Genomic DNA, 27,149 nt, shown 5'->3' on the forward strand with positions numbered 1-27,149 from the left:
GGTTTCACTGGTAAAAATAAATAATTAAAATGGGTATATATTTGTTTTTTGTTAAGTTGCCTAATAATTATGCACAGTAATAGTCACCTGCACACACAGATATCCCCCTAAAATAGCTATAACTAAAAACAAACTAAAAACTACTTCCAAAACTATTCAGGTTTGATATTAATGAGTTTTTTGGGTTCATTGAGAACATGGTTGTTGTTCAATAATAAAATTAATCCTCAAAAATACAACTTGCCTAATAATTCTGCACTCCCTGTATATACATACACTGAACTCTTGCACATATCAATAGTAAATATTTTGCCAACAAAATGTTGTTTAAATGCTTTTAAAATATTTATTTTGCAATGAACTGAAAGATTTGTTGATGCATTAATAAAATAAATAAAAAAAATACTAAGTAAATGTCTCTTAAAGGACTGGAGTTAAAAAATCTGTGGCTTAGGTTATGACATTAATAGAACAAATGCACAGGTATCATACCAACCTCTGCAGGGTACACCTTGCTATCCACTGTATGCTCCGAGCCCCAGTCATTGTGCACTCCCCAATGGAAATGAAACTGTTTCAGTCTGAATGGATTTTCCAAGGGTCCCCCACTTACCACTACATGAAAAAGAAAATATGACTTACATTTAACACAAAACTGAACAGAGAATATAGACAGTATATTAATTCAAAGAATTCAGGTGAAAGTCCTCACACACCATTAAAACAAATATATATATAATTTTATTATAAACATAACACATATATAACAATTGTTAACAATATGAAAGTAGGAAATAAGATTTAGTAGAGGTAGCTTGCCCATTAAATAGCAAAAATATCACAATGACTTTGGGTTCAGTATCCCTTTAAGAGCAGTGATTGATTACTGTAGTAGCTGCAATCATGGACAGATATAATCCCTGGACTGCAAACAGATTTTTTTTTTTTTACAACTTATTTTGTATGCAGGTGCTTAGTTGCTGATTATGTACAATGCAAATATAAAAAAATAGTTTTATATCCCTTTAATAATGGTAAGCAGTATTATGATTATTACCAAATTAATTTGTAAATATGGCCCATTTTTTTAAAGCAAATCCTTGACATTTTGACTTTTAATAACAGGCCATATGATGAAAAGCACTAATGAAATCTGAATGAGTCTGTCAGAGGACTGTGAAGTGCTGTGTGAATGACTAATGTGTTGATAACATATCCAGCGTAAGTAACAACAGCACTTCAGATCTACAGAGGGTGCACGTTAGACGGAGTGGCAGCTCACAGCAAAACAAATATAATCTCACCAGCTAAAACAAACACTGCCAAACTGTCATCTGCTCAATTTGTAGACTCTGTTTAAAAGGGACAGTAAACTGTTGGGCAAAACTACAACCCTATAGTCACACAACACATCGTGCTGTGGTTTTTCCTCCTGTGTCCGCAGTTCTTTTCAAAGCTGTTCTGTTATATTATAAGTGCTGGCGTGAAACTGCTTAAATATTCCTGTACCCTGTGACAGAGTTGGTGCACATTCACAGATCACTGGCACTGTCAAAAAAAGCTGGCAACATCACTGATCTGTGTATAAGCACCATGTCACACTTCCAGAATTTATAAATACCTAAGCTACAGAATGAATTTAATAATAATGTGTGTGTATATGTGTGAGTAGTTACCTTGTTGTTGAAATTGTGCCCCAAAGTTTACATGGACATTACAGTGCAAAAAAAATAATAATGACATGCACTACTCAATTTTGAATGCTATCTATGTAACCCCCCCCCCCAGCTGGTGAGACTAAATGAACCATCTAGATCACACACTTTTTATTTGATATCCAGTACATTTGTAAACACTTATTTTTCTTATATATGCACACATTTTATCTGTATAAAGACTCTTCTAAAACACAGGCAATAATGACCCCTTATTCTATAAACAACTACAAAGAATATGATAAGTCAATCTGTGAACATTATAAGACTGAAAAAGGTGACTTGGAAGCAACTACAACTCAGTGTGGATAAAAATCAATGATTAAAATTAAATAAAAATGTATTTTAGGGGGCGGAGCCTACAGCTGCTGCGGAAGGTCGTGTTTGAGAGGAGCTCCGGATTTTGACTGAACTTTTGAAGCTTACTTCTTCTTTTTAAACTTCCCAACTATATTGGATTCTATGTTGAAGTGCCCTGGGGACCTCCAGGACAGTCTGTTGGGTCCATACCTCGAAAACTGTCCTTCCTATGTTCTTCGGCTAAGCCCTGCAGTGACTGACCACGTGGCGGAGAGGCCTGCATTGTGGTGCGGTTCACTTGTACTGCTAGGGCTGCCGCATATTATCCCCCCCCCCCCCCCCCCGAGTCTGAAAAGATCCGGGGTTATGAGCAGTGAAAAGGGCTGCTACAAATAAGACTATATATCCTTCCAGAGAATCGGATGTATATGCTGCACCTTGTCTAGCAAGCAATACAAGCAGTAACTCCTATTAAGCTATCTACAAAATGACACCTACAGAGCATTCCCTGCTAACTATCTTAGACCGTATGCTATGTGACTGCTTTGCCCACATGACAACCCATCTGAAGGCAGCGTGGGGAAGCACCGACGAGTGTGAGCTAGTGGATCCGACATCGGAGCCCCTGACCGGGTTGCGGCTGGAAAAGAGACTCACAGACCCGGAGTGCATAGAGTCTCCTGAACCGTCCGCAATTCCAGCAACCTGCTTACAGGTATTGTCAGATGCGCTGCCCGTGGGGGTTCCGGATAGAGATGATGAGCTGAGAAAAGCTCAGGAGCTAGAGGTGAAGTGTGGTGTTATACTGTGCGGCCCGTCTGGAGAAGAACTGGGAGACCTGACTTGGATCCGTTATGTGAAGATGGATGGTGTAACGGAAGCCAGCCTTGTGAGATCCACAAGAGATCTGAATATTTGTCTAGGCCGGGCCATTTAGTCAGCCACTCGCTTAACCCTGGACTTAACGCCCCTATAACAGCCTCTCATAGCGAGCCATCAGGAGTGGGTTGAAAGACAGATGCCCGTGATGAAGCGCTACCCACACCAGGACTGTCCCCTACCAGCATCTCTATGGGTAATAGTGCCACACATGAGGACGTTAAGGTCTGAAAATTTAGATTAATGGACACACTGCCTACAACTCAGGGACAATATTGGTGCTTCAGAACCAGGTACTGGGTAAATACAACTACTTCACTCCAACCCCCCGATTTGTGAGACCTGGACTAGTAAACATTATTAACCGCCTTCAGGCTTGATTTGGGGACTTGTGTACTCCGTTTACATCTAAGAATGTCCTTTGTAGTCTGGTATTAACAGTCTATCTAAATGTCTATTGGTCTTAATATATATGTATAACCCCCTAAGATAGCATTTCAGTACTTTGGGATACATTTTTATAGGCTTAGATAATTTATGCTATATACTCCCACTGAAGAAGCAGACTATATGTTCATGACTAGCCTGTACAATAACCGCATACACATAAATAATGCGTTGAGGCTCTATAATCATGGTTCAATATGTTTAGCGTGTGCTCTGCTAGGCTGATAGGCGTTGGCATTTTATACTGGGCAGTAACCTGAATTTATTCATAGCGCATCACCTTCAGGAATATGTGCCATGATGTTTGTTACTCACTGTGCTCACGCTGTTCCTAGACTGGTGCAGAGATCTGTTACACTAAAGGGAACCATTTTATCCAGTCACCTCAAAGGCTTTTTAGCTCATTCAGGATCTCTACTGTGTCTATATATGGTTAAGGAAGTTTATATATTCCATAACACTACCTATCCCTTACGCCCTCACAAATGGCCTGTTACCCAGCTCTTTCGCCAATAACTTGTAGCTCCGCAGCTCATTGCTAACTTTATATCTACAGTATATGCTAGACTGGGCAAAGTTCTACATCTCTTATGCAGCTAGCTTTCTCCATGAGGATTCCCATACCCACATATTGGGTAACATTTACTAATGGACCCATAAGAGACCCTCCTTTCTTATCCCCTTTCCCTTACACTTCTTCCTACTTAATTTTATTAAATGGTTTACAGTCCAAGGATGGCTGTTTTCTTGTCAAAAAGGGGGAAATAATTGTTGATTGTTATTTAGACTTTACATATAAAGGGACTTATATATAGTAAAAATGAGGTATTTTTCATGCAATCATATCTGTTGTTATATGTATGTGCATTGTGTTTTTCCTAGTTCATTATGGCACGCTATCATTGTATTGCCGTTTTTTTTTTATTCCAAGTCATTCTTGATGTATATGTATGTGAAAGTTTAACCTCAATAAAAAAAAAATGTATTTTAATCAAAAAATTTTTTATTTAAATAGGATTTTTTTTTTTTTTTGAGAAATAAAAATCTATTAAGATATTTTTCTTTGCTTATTCTTTTGATAAATTAATTATATTAATCCATTCACAATTCATGCTCTCCCAGAGGTTTCTGTAAGATTAGTTTAGGAATATATTACGTTCTTGCTTTTCAAATAAAGATACCAAAAGAAGACAAATTGATAATAATAGTTAATTAGAAAGTTGCTTAAAATTGCAAGCTCTATCTGAATCATGACAAAAAAATGAAATCAAAAGGTTTATTTTATTAAAGGGACACTGAACCCAATTTTTTTTCTTTCATGATTCAGATAGAGCATGAAATTTTAAGCAACTTTCTAATTTACTCCTATTAACAATTTTTCTTCGTTCTCTTGCTATCTTTATTTTAAAAGCAGGAATGTAAATCTTAGCAGCAAGCCCATTTTAGGTTCAGCACCATGGATAGCGCTTGCTTATTGGAGGCTTACATCTACCCACCAATAAGCAAGCATAACCCAGGTTCTCAACCAAAAATGGGCCGGCTCCTATGCATCACATTCCTGCTTTTTAAATAAAGATAGCAAGAGAAGGAAGAAAAAATTGACAATAGGAGTAAACTAGAAAGTTGCTTAAAATGTCATGCTCTATCTGAATCATGAAAGAAAAAAAATTTGGTTCAGTGTCCCTTTAATCAAATTGAGCATACCATTTTAAACAATTTATGGATTTTTATCAAAATTTGCTTCGTTCTCTTAGCATCCTTGGTTGAAAGAGCAGCAATGAACTACTGGGAGCTAACTGAAGACCCTGATTGAGCCAATGACAAGAGGCATACATGTGAAGCCCCAATCAACAGCTAGCTACCAGTAGTGCATTTCTGCTCCTGAACCTACCTAGGTATGTGCTTCCTTAAAGTGATGGTAAACTCTCCCCTTTTTAAAATCAGATCTGGAATGTAAGCGCTATTTTAGATGGAGTTTAATTCATAAGCTGTAATGAAGATGCATTATAACATGCTTTTTAATATAGATATGAAATTCAAATACTGCATGCTCCTCCGCCCACTTCAAAAGTAAAATTTTCTGTGAGCTAACAGATTGAATTGTTGTCCAATCAGCGCTCTCCCCATCTGGCACTTTTGTTGTAGCTAGAGCATTGATTGGAGAGTAATTCAATCATTTAGCTGACAGGAAAATTGACTTTTGAAGTGGGTGGTGTAACGTGGGGTATTTGAATTTCATATCTATATTAATAACTAAGTTATAGCGCATCTTCATTACAGCTAATGAATTAAACTCCATCTAAAATAGCGCTTACATTCCAGATCTGATTTTAAAAAGGGGAGAGTTTACCATCACTTTAAAGAATACCAAAAGAATGAAGCAAATTAGATAATAGACTGATAGAATTGGAAAAATAATCTGAAAATTAGTCTAAATAGTAGTTGGCTACCAAAAGCAATTGCAGCAAATATGATGTTAATTTGTTTTAAAATTGTTTAGCCCTAATTGATATATTATTCTATAACAAGGCAACAGAAGTGTATTATACTAACAAGGAGTTTAGTGCCCTTTAAAGTCAAATACAATTCAGGGAATTCTCCTGCTAATGGAAAAAACAGCAAAACAGATGTCAGAACTCCCTTATCACACAGGTTGTGACATATACTGCTTCAAGGTATAGTGTGAAGCAATGAACTGTGCAAGGTCAGTCACGTGCCACCCACTGAACAGGACACGCTAACACTACATGTCAAGGGTTTTTACGTACACCTCATGTAAACAAAGCTCTTGCTGGCTTGGACAGTCCCTCGTTGCTTGGCATTAGCCTCAATATGTGGAATCCTTGAAAGGGACAAGAAACACAAAATGTTTCTTTCAGGATTCAGATAGAGTGTATGACCCCCCCCAAATAAAACAAAAACAACCAATTTACCTATATTTTCAAATGTACTTTTTTCTTGCTATCCTTTGTTGAAAATGAAGTAGGTAGGATTAGGAGCTTGCACGTGTATGGATCCCTTTATGACAGCAGTTTAAAGGGACAGTCTATATTAAAATTGTTATTGTTTAAAAAGATAGATAATGCCTTTACTTCCCATTCCCCAGCTTTGCACAACCAACATTGTTATATTGATATACTTTATAACATTTAAACTTCTAAATGTCTGCCTGTTTCTAAGCCACTAAAGACAGCCTCTTATCTCATGCTTTTTTATTAGCTTTTCACAACAAGAGACTGCTAGTTCATGTGAGCCATATAGATAACATTGTGCTCACGCCCGTGGCTTGTGGCAGACACAGCACTAATTGGCTAAAAAGAAAGTCAATAGATAAGAAATAAAAAGTCATGTGATCAGGGGGCTGTCAGAAGATGCTTAGATACAGGGTAATCACAGAGGTTAAAAGTATATTAACGTAACCAGGTTGGCTGTGCAAAACTGGGGAATGGGTAATAAAAGGGATTATCTGTCCCTTTAACAATATTATATACTGCACAAACATTCTTGCTCTCGAGTGCTCAAAAGCATTTTTTCATAACAGCTGCTATATAGTTAAAACTAAGTTCATGTGAGAATAGACATAAAATGCTCAACTTTATTTACTTTATTTTTAAATTCTTTCCTCTAAGTGAATCATAAAAATAAAAAATCTGGGTTTCATGGCCCTTTAAGTTGAATGTAAAGCACTACAGAAGCAACATTTGTATTTGCTGATGATCAACAAAGAACAGAAAAATGTAGCTTTCCAATACAGCAGATATGATAATGCCCTGCATGTTAAAAGGCTTTAACTAGAAACTTGTGGGCTCTGGGTCAAATTTTGCAACACACACATCCACCACCCTGTATACCCTATACTTGTATATGTATTGCTTTTATGTTTGTATACGCAGCGCAGGGTGGTAGCTACACTTGAAATAGCTGAAATTATCAGTATCCACAGGCAGTTAGGTAATAATAACATGTTTCTGCAGCTTTCAATAAATTAACATATCAGCAGAGTCTGAAAGTTATTAGAACAGATAACCACCTTGTTTGCTGCAATTGTTTTTCAATGATAAAACTCTACCTACTTCTTTCTTTTACTGAAGGAGCCAATCCCTACTTGGGCCTGGAGATGATAGTGCTTCCCACTTTCATTTTGTTCACAAAATATCCATTGTCTGACTTCACCAGAAAAATATTACAAACTGCAAAATAGGGACCGATACGTTGCATGGTTACACTTGTGAAGCCTGCCGTGTTTTTTTTGTTGTTGTTTTTTTCAGGACTGGAAAAGCCACACTTTTCATACAAATTACAAAAAAAGAAAGAACAGTAAATAATGAAAGTATATAGCAAAGTAAATTGCTTTACTATGCACAACTGAGTATTTTATATTACACAAGTATTTACTGTCCCTTTAAAATGTATAAGACCCAGATCTAGCGTGCAGCTTGTATTTCATTTTTCTCTCATGATTCAGATAGAGAATACAATTTTAAACAACTTTCCATTCTAAGTATCCTTTGTTGATGGAGCAGCAATACTTTGGAGCTAGCTAATCACATCTGGTGAGCCAATGGCAAGAGGCATATTTGTACATCCACCAATCAGCGGCTAGCTCTAGGTAGCGCATTGGCCCCCTGAACCTACATAAGTATGCTTTTCCCCCACAGGATACCAAGAACACAAAGCAAATTAAATAACAGTAAATCGGAAAGCTGTTATAAAATGGTAGTCCAAGCTTACAGTCTATGATGGCATAAAACCTTTACATTACACATTATTTTACCTTGATATGGATTAGTTACTGCTGTTTAACTCACCTGATTTATCAGTACAGTCATCATATTCCACAAGAAAAGAATATCCATTATTCCAGATGTGAAGACACGTGTTTGGGTCATAGTGGGTTTTAACAGGGGTTAGATGGGGATGAAAAACACTGTCGCGTACACGAATATCAATTGGAGATTGTCGGGATCCACCAGGAACATCAATTGTCCCTTTCCACAAAGGGTGCACTGCAATGCAAGAGAAAAATACTAAATATTATGCTATGTAAAGATGAACTTTGGACTTTCACATTTACAAATTGGGTTAACACATTATTATTATTTATATTATTATTCCTTATTTAAAAAGCGCCAACAAATTATGCAGCGCTGTCCTCAGGTACAATTGATGTAAGTAAAATAATGAAACAATAGTTGCAAGAGACAAGACAAAATGTGACAAACAAATACAGGAGGAATTAAAGGGATAGAAAAGTCAAAATTAATCTTGCACGATTCAGATAGAGCATGTAATTTTAAGGCACTTTTAAATTCACTTCTATTTTCAAATATGCTTTGTTCTTTTGGTATCCCTTGTTGAAGAAGTATACGCACATATCCTACACTAGTGGGTGCTAGTTGATGATTGGTGCCTGCACACATTTATCTCTTGTGATTGGCTAACTAAATGTGTTCAGCAAGCTGCCAGTAGTGCAATGCTTCAACAAAGGATATTAAGACAATGAAACAAATTTGATAATAGAAGTAAGCTGGAAAGTTGTTTAAAATTGTACATTCTATCTAAATCACGGTTTCATGTCCCTTTAAGGGGCCTATTACTGTGGGAACTTACAATCTAGAAGGGAAGGAGAGTGAGAAAAAGGAGGCGAGGACTGCAAAGGTGAGAATGTTAATACAGAGTTAGATGAGGACAATTATTAGGCAAGTGGAATTCATTTGTTACCGAGCTGGGTGGTAGTCTTCCCTGAACAAAAATTTCTCTAGGAAGAATTTAAAAGAAGGCCGATTAGGGGAAAGTCGGACAGCGGGTTGGTGCTGCACGAGAGAAGTCCTGCAGTCTAGCATGGCAAGAGGTATGATAGAAGATGCAAGGAGCAGGTCATGGTTGGATCTTAGGGGTCAGGTTGGAGTATATTTGTTGATCAGTTAGAACAGATAGTGGGGAGCAGCGTTGGTCAGGGTGAGAATTATGAATTTAATTCTGCTGTGGATGGGGAGACAGTGAAAAGGCTCACAGAGAGGTGCAGCAAAGAGGCGGCAGTAATCAAGTCAGAAAATTACAAGGAAGAGGATTGGTTGCTCTGAAAGAGACGAAATTTGGAAATATTGCATAGATGGTTGCGGCAGCATGAAGATAGCAATTGGATGTGGGGGATGGAGGACAGATTGGAGTAGAGTGTAAGTCAGAGGCAGCAGACTCAGGGTGATTGGGAGATAGTGAGGCCATTGATGGTGACAGAAAATCAGAGAAAAGCTCTCTCTAGGTGGTGAGAGGCCATCCAGGCAGAAATGCCCAGATAAGCAGTCACTGATTTGAGAAAGGACAGAGGGAGAGTTTGCAGGGGTGGAGAGGAAGATCTGAGTGTCATCAGCAGGTGGAGGGGGTGATCAACTGAGTCAAAGGCCGCTGAGACGTCAAGTAATATAAAAGTATAGAGTAGTAGCCATTATTATTTGCATTAAAGGGATATGAAACAGAAAAAAAATATTTAATGATTATGATAGAGCATGTGAATTCAAACAACTTTCTAATTTACTTCTATTATGAAATTTTCTTTTTTCTCTTGGTATCTTTTGTCACAAAGCAGGGACATATGCTTAGGAGCCAGCCCATTTCTGGAGCACTATATGGCAGCAATATTTCCTGCCATATAGTGCTCCAGATGCCTACCTAAGTATCTCTGCAACACAGAATATCATACGAACTAAGCAAATTTGATAATAGAAGTTAAAGGGACAGTCTAGTCAAAATTAAACTTTCATGATTCAGATAGGACATGCAATTTTAAACAACTTTCCAATTTACTTCTATTATCTAATTTGCTCAATTCTTTAGATATTATTTGTTGAAGAAATAGCAATGCACATGTGTGAGCCAATCACACAAGGCCTCGATGTGCAGCAACCAATCAGCAGCTACTGAGCATATCTAGATATGCTTTTCAGCAAGTTATATCAAGAGAATGAAGCAAATTAAATAATAGAAGTAAATTAGAAAGTTGTTTAAAATGACATACTCTTTCTAAATCACGAAAGAAAAAATTGGGTTTAATGTCCCTTTAATTAGAAACTTTTTTTAAAATGTTATGCTCTGTCTGAATCACAACAGAAAATGTTTAGGTTTCATATCCCTTTAAGAAGATCGCTAGTAACCTTGATAAGGGCAGATTCAGTTGAAATTTGGGGACAGAAGCAAAATTGCAGGGGGTCAAGTATGGAGTTGGAGGACAGGAAGTGGCTTAGGCGGTCGTAAACACAACAATTACACCACAAAATTAGAAAATAAAGCTGTATAAAGACGGAATATAAGCCTTTTAAATACTAATAGAATAGAAAAAAATAACCTTAAAAGGGACAATCTACTCCAGAATTGTTATAGTTTAAAGAGATAGATAATTCCTTTATTACTCATTCCCCTGTTTTGCATAACCAACACGGTTATATTAAATACTTTTTTACCTCTGTGGTTATCTTGTATCTAAGCCTCTGCAGGCTGCCCCCTTATCTTAGTTCTTTTGACAGACATGCATTTTAGCCAATCAGTGTTGACTCCTAGGTAACTCCACTGGAGTGTGCACTGTGTTATCTATATGGCACACATAAACAAGTGCTGTGGAAAACTGTCAAAATTCACTGAGATAAGAGGCAACCTTAACCCCTTAACTTCCTACAAAAAAAACAGTCCTCAATAACCAAGGACGTGCAAAGAGAGCAACATTAAGTCCATTAGTCCAAGACTGAAGAATGTATGTGAAGGAGGGAGAGGAAAATAAATGTTGGGAAAGGGATCTGGGAGGGGGGGGGGGCGATACACTACAGAAAAATTGGCAGTTTTTAATAAAAATAAAAAAAGTAAAACCCCAATTTTTTTGCAAACTGGGTAGTGGCAAACAGCTGCCAGTACCCAAGATGGCGGAAAATAGGTAGAGGGGGGAGGGGGATCCAACACTGCAGAATAAATATTAAAAAAAATAATTGGGGGGGGGGGGAAGCGCCTATTATTTTAGTACTGGCAGACTTTCTGCCAGTACTTAAGATGGCGGTGACAATTAAGAGGTGAGGGAGGGAAGTGAGCTGTTTGAAAAGGGTAAGGGATTGATCAGGGGGTGGGATGTGTCAGGTGGGAGGCTGATCTCTACACTAAAGCTAAAATGAACCCTACAAGCTACCTAATTAACCCCTTCACTGCTGGGCATAATACAAGTGTGGTGTGCAGCAGCATTTAGCGGCCTTCTAATTACCAAAAAGCAATGCCAAAGCCATATATGTCTGCTATTTCTGAACAGAAGGGATCACAGAGAATCATTTATAACCATTTGTGCCATAATTGCATAAGCGGTTTGTAAATAATTTCAGTGAGAAACCTAGAGTTTGTGAAAAAAAAGTTACCAATTTTTTTTTTATTTGATCGCATTTGGTGGTGAAATAGTTGCATGAAATATTCCAAAAAGGGGCCTAGATTAATACTTTGGGTTGTCTACTACACTGCACTAAAGCTAACATTAGCCCTACAAGCCACACATGTGAAGGGTTATTCAGGGATTCCTGACAGATTTTAGTGTTACAATGTAACTATCGCTAATTTTGAAAAAAAAAAAAATTGTTTGGAAATAGCAAAGTGCTACTTGTACTTATTACCCTATAACTTGCAAAAAAACTAAGAACATGTAAACATTGGGTATTTCTAAACTCAGGACAAAATTTAGAAACTATTTAGCATGGGTGTTTTTTGGTGGTTGTAGATGTGTAACAGATTTTGGAGGGCAAAGTTAGAAAAAAGCGTGTTCTTTTCAATTTTTCATCATATTTTATAAAAAAAAAAAAAAATTAGTACATAATTAGATATGATTAAAATAATGGTATCTTTAGAAAGTCCATTTAATGGCGAGAAAAACAGTATATAATATGTGTGAGTAGAGTAAATGCGTAAGAGGAAACTTACAGCTAAACACTAACGGTAAGAAATTTGAAAAATGGTCTGGTCGCTAAGGGGTTAAAGGTCTTAGAAATTAGTATATGAGCCGGACAAGGTTTAGGCTTCAACAAAGAATACCAAGATAACAAAGCAATTCATTTAAACATGGCAACTTTGCAATTTCGGGATGGTATAATCGTATGTTACAAAAAGAAGGTGAAGCTAATCTAAACTGTCTCTCTTAAAAATGGATGAGAGATATCTCTTTGGTAAATACTGTATTAATCTCCAGAAGTATTTCTAGAGCTTGGATTGCAACACCTTAACTATCCTGGCGCGAATCACATATAAAACTAATCAACAGGACATACATAACTGCTAACGATTTAGTGAACTTTAGTTTTAGATCCATTGGTTAACTTATTGCACTGTATTTGGTACTGTCCAAAAAAAAAAGTTCCTGAGGTAAAATCATGTATTGGTTTTTTAAGATTCTTAAACAGGAAGTTAATCTCTGAAAAGGAGGACATTGTCTTTTTAAGAGAACATATTAATAAGTCAGAATACATAGCTTTTATAAACTTTGTATTAATGTGTGCGAGGAATGCAATTTTCTCCACCTAGAAAGCCAAAAAGAGCCCCAACGTTTCTGAATTCCTTAATAATGTGCAATTAGTCCTAGAACAATATGATGTTTATGTTACTTAAGAAAAAGAAATGTAATCGTTTTTTTAAAAATGGGGTAGCTTTATTAATTCTTTACATATTACGATTCAACAACAGTATATTGTACTATGAAGTACAAATTACATTCAGAAAATGATTCTAGGGGACAGGGCCGGGCTGGGAATAAAAAGCAGCTTTGTGAAATTTGGAGACCAGACCTATTTTTCATTGACTCAGTATAGTGCGCACACCCCATTTTTCTCAAGTAAGATTACTGGGATAGTCCTTCTTCCAATAGTTTATATCAAAATTATATATATTAGTTTGCATTAAAAAAAAGACCCAAATTGTGGATATATAGGCACTCTCTAACCCAATTGCATTGCATCCATTAATCACTCCTTTAAAAATTGTAGTTTTGCAGCCCATCGGGAAATCTTCTGGTAGGCCAATCCGGCCTTGCTAGGGGAGATTTTGTAGCTAACGAATAATGGGAGGAGAGGTGCTGGAGGAGATAGACATATCTTTTTCCTTTTTTTCTCCATTATTTCTTATTTACTTTTAATATAAAACATTTAAAAATTCACCAAGCTAATGCTGCAGACATTGTATGGATATAGAATATGAGTCTGCTAGCTATTAATGTTCATTGTAAAATGTCTAAATATCAGGCAGAATAATCTGTTTTCAGTTCTGTTCTATTGTATCTATTGCTGATAATGCTTTCTCTTTTTCTCGAATATATGTTGTGGTTAAAAGTTCGACAAAGATGTCAATTATAACTTCTGCCTATTTGAGATATGTGCCTGTATTATATATGTTGTCAAGAAATAAAAAACACTAATAAAAAAAAAAGAGAACACATCAAATTGGAAAGTTGTTTAAAATTGCATGCCCTACCTGAATCATGAAAGCTTAATTTTTACTAGACTGTCTCTTTAACAGAAAAAGATTGCATAAACGTCACCAGTATAGTGAGGTAAACAATATTTTGAGCAAGGGTACAAATGTGCAGTTATACAACTGTTAGAAATGTAAACTACAACCATCAAGAACAATTTCTGTGTACAAAGGTTAACAGTGTATAGGGTGAAAAACAATTTAACCATGATCAATCATCTTTATTGCAGTGCAAAATATATCATGGGATGGTGTATGAATATCCCCTCCCCATTGTCAGTCACTTCACTGTTTTTCATGAATAACCTTTATGATTCGTAAACAAAAACAAAAAAAAGATGCATTTCATTTTTATACTGCAATATCTTTGTGATGATTAAAGTGATTGTAAAGTTTAATGAATAAGTGCCCGATATCTAAAAATAATTATAAAAACAGGGGCACTTTCATTCATTAAACTTTACAAAGACGCTTATTTTTTTAAAAATATACTTACCTTTGCGTTATGGTAAACATAACGTTGATCGTCCACCCGCATTTGCTGCTTTCTTTAGCATACTGATGACAATCCGGCTTCCTCCAATCGTTGCATGCATCACGAGCTGGACACCAAAGGGGACACACAACGATTGGAGGAAGCCAGATTCATCCTCGATCTGCTAAATAAAGCAGAAGCTGCAGGCGGAGGATCAGCGTTATGTTTACCACAATGCAAAGGTATTTTAAAAAAAATAAGCATCTTTGTAAAGTTTAATGAAAGAAAGTGCCCCTGTTTTTAAGATTATTTTTAGATACTGGGCACTTATTCATTAAACTTTACAATTACTTTAAGGTAATAAATCATATGTAGGAAGTACAGTATTTTTTTTTCCTTAGTAAGACAAACATAATAAAGGTGCTAAAAAGCAGAAAAGTCTTGCAGATATACAAACCCTTGAGTATGTGTGTCAGTATAAACCATTTTATGTCCTGGATTAGGTCCATGACCACAATCTTACTGTATGTAGTTCCTGTAAATAAATATGTTATTTGTTAACATATTAATCTACCTTTTTATATTGCATTATTTCCTGGGACACTTGAGCAGACTCTGTGCTAAACGTTTAAGGGCAGCTATAGTGGAAAAATTAAAGTGAATGTAAACTTTGAGTAATGTGTGCCCAGTTTTTAAAAATCCTATTAAAAACAGGGGCACTTTCATTCATCAAAGTTTACATTTTAGCCGTTTTGTTAAAATACTTACTTTTTCTTCTTGCAAAGACAGAGCAGCGCTTCCCCCGCCTGTCGCTCGTCTCTTCATAGGTCAGAAATGAAAACGCCGGCTTCCTCCAATCACGGCATGGCCTCATGCATTGTTTGCTCTGGGGGGAAAAGCCGCAATCGGAGGAAGCCGGATTCGTCATTGCTAAATTAAGAAGAGAGACAAGCGACGGGCGGGAGAAGCGCTGCTCCGGCTTTGCAAGAAGAAAAGGTAAGTATTTTAACAAAACCGCTAAAATGTAAACTTTGATGAATGAAAGTGCCCCTGTTTTTAATAGGATTTTTAAAAACCAGGCACACATTCCTCAAAATTTACATTCACTTTAAATTCTCTTCATTTGTTACAGCACGTAATATTAGCACTACCAACCCTGCAACTCTATGTGTTTAACCCCCAAAAAGGGGGTTAAACTCAGTAAAGTACTGCTCGGGAGCCACAGAAGACGAATAGCCAGTGACCACTTTGCTGGGGTTAAACACAGAGTTGCAGGGTTGGTAGTGTTAATATTACATTCTGTAATAAATTAGAGAATGTCATTTTTTCACTATAGTGGCGGCAGTTGCATGGCCCAGCTGAGCAACTACGGCGGCTGATTGGCTCGCCGGCAGTTTCCACTTGTGGGGTTTTAACTCAAACAGTTGCACCAGTACTTAAAGGTTCATGAAATCCCATTTTTTTCTTCCATGACTCAGATACAGCATACAATTTTAAACAACTTTCCAATGTACTTCTGTTATCTAATTTGCTTATTTCTATAGCTATGCTTTGTTGAAAAGCATACCTAGATAGGCTCAAGAGCTGGGAGCTAGCTGCGGATTGGTGGCAGAACATATATTCCTATTTTAATTAGCTTACAGATATTCAGCTAGCTCTCAGTAGTGCATTGCTGCTCCTTCAATTAAGGATACCAAGAGAAGAAAAATAATTAATAGAAGTAAATTGGAAAGTTGGTAAAAATCGTATACTCTAACTAAATCAAACAAAATTTGGGGTTATGTCCTTTTAAATGACATACTCTAAGGAACATGACATTGTTCCCAACTTTTTTTCTTTGACTTTCCTTCCCTATCATTTATTATTATGGACACAGACACTCTACTTCAGCATGCTGTTGCAACAGTGTATAACATTGCTGTAAGCATTGTTGCAAACAGGGGTAGGCACAGACAAAGGTTGTGGCGGACATTTTCCAAAGTACAGACCTTAGGGAAGGACACCAAGGTACATTTGAAATTAAAAACATTATTTTATAGTGCTTGGTGTTATTATACTGATGCAGATACCACTGATATTATAACCATCCCTCCTCTGGCTATACCCATGAGCCAGTGTCACTACTGTGTCATTATATAGTGTTGGGTGTTATTATACTGATGCAGATACCACTGACCCTATAACCAGCCCTCCTCTGGCTATACCCATGTGCCAGTTTCACTACTGTGTCATTATAAAGTGCTGGGTGTTATTATACTGATGCAGATACCACTGATCCTATAACCAGCCCTTTGTCTGGCTATATGCATGTGCCAGTGTCACTACTGTGTCTTTGTATAGAGCTGGGTGTTATTATACTGATGCAGATACCACTAATACTATCGCCAGCCCTCCTCTGGCTATACGCATGTGCCAGTGTCACTACTGTGTCATTATATAGCGCTGGGTGTTATTATACTGATGCAGATACCACTGACCCTATAACCAGCCCTCCTCTGGCTATACCCATGTGCCAGTTTCACTACTGTGTCATTATAAAGTGCTGGGTGTTATTATACTGATGCAGATACCACTGATCCTATAACCAGCCCTTTGTCTGGCTATATGCATGTGCCAGTGTCACTACTGTGTCTTTGTATAGAGCTGGGTGTTATTATACTGATGCAGATACCACTAATACTATCGCCAGCCCTCCTCTGGCTATACGCATGTGCCAGTGTCACTACTGTGTCATTATATAGCACTGGGTGTTATTATACTGATGCAGATACCACTGATCCTATAACCAGCCCTTTGTCTGGCTATATGCATGTGCCAGTGTCACTACCGTGTCTTTGTATAGAGCTGGGTGTTATTATACTGATGCAGATACCACTAATACTATCGCCAGCCCTCCTCTGGCTATACGCATGTGCCAGTGTCACTACTGTGTCATTATAAAGTGCTGGGTGTTATTATACTGATGCAGTTACCACTGACCCTATAACCAGCCCTTGTCTGGCTATACGCATGTGCCAGTGTCACTACTGTGTCATTATATAGCGCTGGGTGTTACTATACTGATGCAGATACCACTGACCCTATAACCAGCCCTCCTCTGGCTATACCCATGTGCCAGTGTCACTACTGTGTCATTATATAGCGCTGTGTGTTATTATACTGATGCAGATACCACTGACCCTATAACCATCCCTCCTCTGGCTATACCCATGTGCCAGTGTCACTATTGTGTCATTATATAGTGCTGGGTGTTATACTGATGCAGATACCACTGATCCTATAACCAGCCCTCCTCTGGCTATACCCATGTGCCAGTGTCACTACTGTGTCATTATATAGCGCTGTGTGTTATTATACTGATGCAGATACCACTGATCCTATAACCAGCCCTTGTCTGGCTATACGCATGTGCCAGTGTCACTACTGTGTCATTATAAAGTGCTGGGTGTTATTATACTGATGCAGATACCACTGATCCTATAACCAGCCCTTTGTCTGGCTATACGCATGTGCCAGTGTCACTAATGTGTCTTTGTATAGAGCTGGGTGTTATTATACTGATGCAGATACCACTGACCCTATAACCAGCCCTCCTCTGGCTATACGCATGTGCCAGTGTCACTACTGTGTCATTATAAAGTGCTGGGTGTTATTATACTGATGCAGATACCACTGACCCTATAACCAGCCCTTGTCTGGCTATACGCATGTGCCAGTGTCACTACTGTGTCATTATATAGCGCTGGGTGTTATTATACTGATGCAGATACCACTGACCCTATAACCAGCCCTCCTCTGGCTATACCCATGTTCCAGTGTCACTACTGTGTCATTATATAGCGCTGTGTGTTATTATACTGATGCAGATACCACTGACCGTATAACCATCCCTCCTCTGGCTATACCCATGTGCCAGTGTCACTATTGTGTCATTATATAGTGCTGGGTGTTATACTGATGCAGATACCACTGATCCTATAACCAGCCCTCCTCTGGCTATACCCATGTGCCAGTGTCACTACTGTGTCATTATATAGCGCTGTGTGTTATTATACTGATGCAGATACCACTGATCCTATAACCAGCCCTTGTCTGGCTATACGCATGTGCCAGTGTCACTACTGTGTCATTATAAAGTGCTGGGTGTTATTATACTGATGCAGATACCACTGATCCTATAACCAGCCCTTTGTCTGGCTATACGCATGTGCCAGTGTCACTACTGTGTCTTTGTATAGAGCTGGGTGTTATTATACTGATGCAGATACACATCCAGTATTTCACTCATGCTTTATTTATTCCATAACTTATCACCCAATATTGTTAGCAGTCTCTTGACAAGCCACTAACTTTATTCACACTATATTTTTTTTCTTCCTATTATCAAATCAGAAAGAAAAGATATACTAAGGTTGTGGTGGACACTGCAAAGGCTAGTCACGGACACTAGTGTCCGTGTACGGACACCTTGCCTATCCCTGGTTGCAAACACTGCTGCCAGATGGCAAAGAACACCTGCACGCTCCTGAGCACACCTAGGACTTCTCTTTAACAAAAGATAACAAAAAACTAGTAAAACTGATAATAGAAGCATATTAGAAAGTTCTCTATTTGAATCATGAAAGTTTATTTGCCTTTACTGTCCCTTTAAAATTACATGCTGTATCTGAATCATTAATGTTTACTTTTATGTCCCTACAAACATTTTCTGATCCATCTATAAGACACTGTTTCAAAATCTACCCGTGCTGCTTTTTCCTGTGGGAGTTGTCCTTGCCAGTGAGCAAGAACCACCAGACACATTTTTACACAAGTGCATGTTATGTTTATGCTAAATATTTTTCATGCAAAATAAATGACGTGTTTTAATGGATGGTTTTTCATATAAAGGGTACAGGTTTTGGAGCACCACGTCCCTTTAAGTGAGTTGCTTACAAGCACAACGTGCAAGATGAGGTCATATCTGACAACCAATGGGTTAACCATATGTTGTTACATAATCTGGTTTACAAGTTCATCATGGAATTTATATACAGTGCACATAGTTTAATACTGTATTAAAGGGTTATTATAATTTAGATTTCATGCGCGCCCCAGTCCACCCTTCCACGTACACCTGCCCACAACCCCATCAAAAAATAACCCCCCACACTCACATTCAACATTCCGCAGCTTATACGAACAAGCTGACATATTGCACCACCTGGCTGGTACCGACTGGAGCTGAGGCAGTCTAGACGATCTGCCAGTCCATCTAGAAGCCAACACGGGCAGCAGCCTGCATGCGGGAGTCACCATCACTCTTCTTCAGCAAGATCGGTTCTACCCAGAGCTGAGACTGAACCAAAACAACTGCAGCTGACTAACGCAGCGCCCCTTACCAACTGAGCCAATAGGAGTGCAGGCTAGAACTTCTGGTCCAATAAAACAGACGGGGTGGGAAAAAAGAAAGAGAACAGTACAGCAAACATTTCCGGGTATAGGAGTCAACCCGACCAATCAGGGTCTGTTTGTACAGAATTCATTGTTTGCCCACAGCTATAGATGTGCTGCTTGTTTTTGCTCCATTGGGTGGGGATATGAATGATCTGTCTGGTAGTATAGTTTATAAATATTATAGAGAAATATTTGTGTTTCATGTGTACCGTGCGTTTTTTATATCCTATTTTTAAATATAGTGAAACAGTATCTTAACCCCCTACTTACCAAAAGCAATGAGCAATGCACACATAACCAAGATAGATGGGTTCTGAAAGTATTCTTGTGGTGCCGTTGATGTTCTCAAGCCAATATTACAACGGTGTATTGTGTCATTAAAGGGACAGTCTACACCCCTATTAAGCGTCGCTTATATGTTATATCTACTGCAGATCGTTCAAACTCACCCCACTTCAGTGACCATAGTGATCCACCTCCGGACTTATTCATATTCCAAACTCAGTGTTTCTAACTTGTAAATGGCCGCCATGCCCCTCCTAATATTAGATCATCCATCCTCTCTATTGAAAACATCCAATCAAAAATAGATCACGGATGGAAAAACTTGATCGCGCTTTCGTAGTTTAGCGCATGCGCACACGCTGTGGAACTAAAAAAACGGAACCTATCACAAGGACGCGTCTAGCGTCGGAACAAAAAAACTATAAGGGGAATAGAAAACGTGAAGCGCAGACGGACTTTTGCTTTCACGTCACTTCCGGATATTCGGGCATGCGTATTCACACGCATCTGATGTATGTGACTGACCGTGCACGAGCATGGATCACATAGAGAAGCTCCCAAAAATTTACAAGGAGAAGTGGATGGGCGGAGTTTGGCGGCCATTTATAACGGCTGTAAATAAACTTTTAGTTTCAGAGATGTCGGTTGTACAATCAAGAGATAAAGATTAGAGCGGGTGAGTTAGCACTATCAACGATAAATAAACAGTATAAGCGATGCTTAATATGGGTGTAGACTGTCCCTTTAACAGCACAAAGAAAAGAATAGCATACGTATGATTCTCCAAAACCTCTTTTGAATAATCATCAGCAGATAATACTGATAGAAACTGATGCACATAAAAAAAAAACATTATTATTATTTTATGAATACACATAACACAGTACTGTATTGTCTTAAAGGGGCAGTAAACTCAAAATTAAATGGATTGGATAGAACATTATTTAAACAACTCTCCAATGTACAGTTATCGTGGAGGCAAAACTCAATACAAAAGAATGGAATTTCATAATTTGCTAAAAAAAAGTGTTTTAGTTTTTACTTTACTGCAGTTTAGATGTTCATAATTCAGCTTGAGTACTTTACATTGTGTATTGCTGTATATTGCAGTACATGTTTTATCTTACAGAACTTTGGGATGTTATCAGATATGCACATTAGTGCCAGGGATAGGCAAGGTGTCCGTACACGGACACTGGTGTCCGTGACTGGTCCTTGCAGTGTCTGCCGCCCATTTTGCTGTGGGGAGGGAGGAGTAAGACAGATGAATACTGGTCCTGACTCCTCCTTAACACATGCAGCTCCACGTTTTGCAGGGTTGTGGCCACTCCCACATGATGCCGCTTAGTACCAGAAAATGACTCTGAGTGAGACAGAGATTGGGGGAAGATTCAAGAAGCAAGCTGCCACTGTGTCCCTGGAGCTTTATATGCAAAGGTAAAGCACTTTAACCAGCACCTGAGGTTTATTATAAGTAGTATTTAAATAGAAAGAAAAGATATAGTAAGGTTGTGAATCATAAACTTAGTATATCTTTTCTATCTGATCAAATAATAGGAAAGGGAAAATATTTACTGTGAATAAAATTAGTGGCTTGTCAAGAGACTGCTAGCAATATTGGATGATAAGTTATGGAATAAATAAAGCCTGAGTGAAATACTGGATGTGTATCTTCTGCATCTGTTTAATAAAATTCAGCACTATAAAATAATAGTTTTAATTGTAAATGTACCTTGGTGTCCTTCACTAAAGGTCTTTACTTTAGAAAATGTCCGCCACAGCCTTGGCTCGTGCCTATCCTTAGTGCACCAATTGAAAGTTAACCGTTCTCACCATTTTATTTGTTATTTAGCATTATGTTTTATTTATTTGCAAATGCAAGAATATTGTAAAATTGCATCTACCTGTATTTGAAATGCACTACTTTCCATTTAAACCCTGTTTTATTTTTGTGTGTCCCTACCTTTAAAAGTACTTATCAGTCTTGCACTTACATGAGTTCCAAGCAGTATAGTAGATTCATTGTTATATCAGACATCCCAACCTGCAAAAACTCATTTCAGGGAGGTGGCTTCACCCGCTACTGTGCCCCCCCCCCCCCTTATACTGTATATTGGACACCTTGAAACCCTAAATAAGATAGAGACATCATTAAAGTAGCTTCCCAATAAAGTCACATAAAAAGTAGCTTTATTGCACAATCACATACAACAAACCTATTTTCCAGTGATCCGAAGTTTAATTACGTGCAATAAATAAGGTAGTATTTGTGTTTTATTTTATTAAAATCGGGGGGGGGGGGGGGGCTTTTTGGTTACTGATGCATACTTTGAGGGTTCTATAACGTCCCAGCAACTAAAGGCATTCCTTAAAGAAACACTTTTCCGTTTTTGGACCACATTGGATCATGGTACTTAGAGTTTCAGGGAGATTGCACTCCATTTGCTGGCATCAGGGAGCCACTATTAAAATCAGGGAGACTCCCTGAACTTCAGGGAGAGTTGGGATGTCTGTTATATGAAAATTAAAAAAATATTATTAACACCAGTGTTTCTCAAGTACTGTCTTCGGGAACCCTAACAGGCCAGATTTTCATGATATCTGAACTAGTGCATAGGTGAAATAATAAGACAAATGGTGAGCAGGTTAATAACTATGGTTAGTAATCAGCCGATTATTTCACCTGTGCTTTAGTTCAAATATCATTAGAATTTAATCTTGTAGGGGTCATGAGGACTGGAATTGAGAAACACTGATTTAGAATGTGTACTTGATAAAAAAAATAATCTTGCCTTCTGTATGTGATGCTCAATTACAATTAAAGGGATACTTTAATGAAGCTGTCATGAGATGCAGGACACAGTAAGCTGATTACAACACAATTTTATTTCAGAGTTTCAAAGTTAACAGGCTACGCCATACATACAGCTTGATTACAGGTGCAACTGAATATAACAATCTCAGATGTCACACACGCTCTCATCACATCTTCCCCTTTTCAAATAACAAAACACATTTTTTTTCCTAAATATAAAAGACAACAATATATATATAGCAGAGAAAAAATGTGCTGCTACAGGGAACTTCCGCAGGAAGAGAATGGATAAGGGGAACAGACCAACTCCAAAAAATAGGGGTGTGTGGAGCCAACCAAAAGGTGGAGGACTACCACAAAGACTAAGGCAAAAAAGGAAGGATGGCTACTGAGCAACAGATAAAAAAAATCAGTTTATTCCGCTAAAAAGAGAAAGACACAACAAGTCAAACGAGGGTATTAGCTATCTAACATGTTTCGCGCAAACAAGCGCTTACTCATAGATGCATATATATATATATATTTAAAGTTTAGTCACACCAGCTCTAAGAACCACCTGATATAATATAATACTGGTAGGAAAACCTAAGACCACTAGTATCTGAGTCTAAGGGTTCAAGGAGGAATCAAAAATTGAATAGGAAGTGCTGGCCAAGGAATTCTTGCATACTATTTCTACTTTTTCTTATATTTTCTTTCTTTTTCAGGATATATATATATATATATATATATATATATATATATATATATATATATATATATATATATATATATTTATATATTTATTATATACAGTATAATATATATGTTTTATATATATAATTGTTCAGGCTATGTTTGGCTAATTTTAATTGATTATGCACTTTTGTGATTTATATTTATATATTATTTTTTTTATAACTCCTCCCCTCAAATGTGCAGCAAATCACAAAAGTGCATAATCAATTAAAATAGCCAAACATAGCTTGACCAATTGTACACAAAACCATTTGATCATAAGAGCAAAAACAACCACACTAAATTCAAAGAAGGTGAAATATAAACATAGTGCTGTTTATACAAACAAATTGAATGTGTCAATAAAACAACAGTTAAAGTGATGGTAAATTTGCCTCTATAACTTTACATATTCTGAAAGCTCTTGTCATTAATAGCATATTGATCTGCTTATTTATTTCAAAACTCAAACTTCTAAAAATCAGCGTTTTTTTCAGGCTCTGTTACCTGATTCAATACTGAGTGTAGTATTTGATTGGCATCACTTTCAGCCAATAGGAGCCTCACCATGCGCCCCATGGATTTTACTCACAGCACGCTCCTGTGCTTGTAACTCTGCCTGGAAGTGCAACTGCGCATGTGCAACTCAATACGCTATTTGCGCAACTAAAACAGTGAGGCTGCTAACGGGTACAGGTATTTAGTTGCGCAAATATATCATCCCAACTATTATAAGTACGTGTAATAAGCTATGTTATAGCTATACTATATTACCTTAATGGCGATTCACTACCTTATTGGCATCTAATGCCGCTTCTCTTTCGCGGTCTAATTTTCAGGCATAGAGAGGAGCTGTGCACACTGCACAGGACTATTGGAGCTGATTGGCCACAGAGGGCGTGCCGTGTAGCGTTCATATGATTGGATCTTGGTAAGTGGTTGTAATGACGACTGAATCACCACCGCTCGGTAATGCGCTGTGCACATACTAGCTCATAGCCGTGGGTGTGTGAACTAAAAGCGCACTGATAGGATAGCCTACATAGCCTAACAGTCTCATCTGTAAAGCGGACACAGCAAACAAAACTGCAGTAATCTCTTTGGTAAAGATAATACAATGTACCTAAAATATATATGCGATCGATATATGTGCACAAATCAAACCCTCAGAGAAAATCCCCACTAAGGGCCAGCCACTACAGCACGCCTTTCCCTCCTAAAGGAGAGGAGCTTCTTCCGGCTTAGCATGACAGCGTAACGCCATATCATCTTGCGGCTCAGTTTTAGAAAAAAAAAAAAACAACTTTTCTACATCCCTCTGGTGTCGCGCGGCCTGACATGATGCTTGCGCTACACGGAGAGGAAGGTGCGTGTCCGCGCTACCGCGCACCTTAGAGGAGACATTGCTCATGACCCCTCAGGTACTAGCTGAAGATGTCTCCTATTTCTGCTGGGGGGCAGTTCCCCCCTTCTGTGAGAACTACATATGACCTTAGCTGTGGGGAGTGCCCTATCACTGTGGCCGGTGTCTTCTACTTCTTTTCATCATCCAATTTAACTCTGACACTCTTGCCCGTGTTCAGCTCCGGCAAAGGCTGCACAGAGTGTCTTCTGTCGTAAGCTCCGCTTTGCCCCTTCGTCCCTCCTTAGAACCTCCTCCTGGGGGACGGGGGAAGCAGACTTGAATTCACCCACGGAAGGCAGCGTAGTACGGATCTGTCGCCCTTACATGAGTTGTGCCGGGCTAACTCCCGTGGCTTGAATAGGAGTCACCCTATAAGCTAGGAAAGCTAAACAGTGTTCTGATTGCTTCAAAATAAACTTGGTGGTTTAAACTGCCCTCTCACCCATTCCATTGGCCTGCAAGTAATGCGGACTTGAAGTAGAATGAAGGAAATCATATTCACTGCAGAAGGAACTGAATTCCATGGAAGTGAACTGCATCCTATTATCACTCACTAACTCCAGCAGTATGCCCCACCAGGCGAACATGCTTTTAAGGCAGGTGATGACAGCCAGACTAGTTGCTTCATTTAGTGGTGCAATTTCAAAGTACCTGGAATAGTAGTCGACAACAACCAGATATTTCTTTCCGTTGAGCTCACACAGGTCTGCGGCAATCTTCTGAAGAGAAGAAAAAGTGATTGGGATAGCGCTACGCAGCTGCGAGTCTTATAAAGTGAAATAAATATATATTAGTTTGGATCTATTTTTATCTGAATATGAAGGTGTCCCTGTTTTGGGTTGTTCAATTATGGGATTACTATTTTGATATATAAGGATCCCCGGTTTATTTTGATCATATAACCTGGATGATAGAGTAATTTCTATATTTTTAAAATAGTCTTATGTCCTATGTTTTTTTATATATAAGTATCTTATAGATATTATTATAAAATATGATGTAAAAGAAGAGAGAGGAGCAAGTGCTTTAAGATATATGTATTTTATTCCTATACAGATAAGGTTCTTATCGTATAATAGTTAACAATAAAATCTAACACATAGATGCCAGCATCTAGATTTAAAACCACATTAAAACAGTTTTTTATTTGAAATTTATACTTGTTATATTCTATCAGTATTACTGCTGGTTTTGGACTATAACCATGGTTTTATGAAAGCAGCTCTGATTGGCAACATCTGATAAAAAACAAAAAGTTTCTATTCCTTGACATACATGTATCGTATATTTTGTTTGTTACAATTACAATTTTTCAGTGCAGATCTAGTTTTACAATATATTAGCTAGATGAGTGTGAATACCACGTATTTTTACTTAGACATTGATATTCCAGGTCTACGGTGGTTTGTCACAGCGGTAAATGGTAGTAAGTGGATTTATCTGTCATATATACGTGTATAAGCAGATTGTCTCTTGTTATAAAAACCTTTTTATATTGTCCATATTCTGGATCTCCTCCGTTAAAGTTGTGACCGGCCGGTCCTTTGGTGAAGTAGTTCTGTATGTTCTCCCTTGTTTTCTTTTTTTTGGTTAAAATCCGGGTTCTTCAGGTATTTCCTGATCCAATTGTGGATTTTCTCCTTGTGTCTGTGTAGCCCTTAAGCCAGGTGATTGAGGCTGGAGCGGTTACTGGATCCTTGGATAGGAATTACACATATGGAGTCTGTCTCTAGAAAGTGGGATATGGCTCGATGTACCTATCCTAGCCAGCCCGAACACGAGAAAGACCTCTCACCTGCTGGGTTCTGTGTTTAGATATCCTGTGACTGTCAGCAATCTCGAGATTGCTGACAGTCACAGGATATCTAAACACAGAACCCAGCAGGTGAGAGGTCTTTCTCGTGTTCGGGCTGGCTAGGATAGGTACATCGAGCCATATCCCACTTTCTAGGGACAGACTCCATATGTGTAATTCCTATCCAAGGATCCAGTAACCGCTCCAGCCTCAATCACCTGGCTTAAGGGCTACACAGACACAAGGAGAAAATCCACAATTGGATCAGGAAATACCTGAAGAACCCGGATTTTAACCAAAAAAAAGAAAACAAGGGAGAACATACAGAACTACTTCACCAAAGGACCGGCCGGTCACAACTTTAACGGAGGAGATCCAGAATATGGACAATATAAAAAGGT

General features: G+C 38.1%; 1 protein-coding gene across 2 annotated transcripts in view; it reads right to left on the bottom strand.

Moving 5' to 3' along the window:
* Positions 1-27,149, bottom strand: part of CA5A (carbonic anhydrase 5A) — a 113,846-nt gene that overhangs the window by 35,255 nt on the left and 51,442 nt on the right. Inside the window, exons 1-3 of one of the 2 annotated variants that reach the window (XM_053701224.1) lie at positions 19,452-19,650; positions 8,150-8,347; positions 497-615 (exon numbers count right to left, since the gene is read on the bottom strand). In XM_053701224.1, coding sequence (XP_053557199.1) covers positions 497-615; positions 8,150-8,347; positions 19,452-19,593 — 459 coding nt within the window. In that variant the 5' untranslated portion in view covers positions 19,594-19,650. Of the gene's footprint in view, positions 1-496; positions 616-8,149; positions 8,348-19,451; positions 19,651-27,149 lie in introns of those variants that run through there. The other variant, XM_053701232.1, reaches the window with a different exon arrangement.

The sequence above is a fragment of the Bombina bombina genome, chromosome 1 (genome assembly GCF_027579735.1).
Source record: "Bombina bombina isolate aBomBom1 chromosome 1, aBomBom1.pri, whole genome shotgun sequence".
In the NCBI taxonomy this organism is placed as follows: Eukaryota; Metazoa; Chordata; class Amphibia; order Anura; family Bombinatoridae; genus Bombina; species Bombina bombina.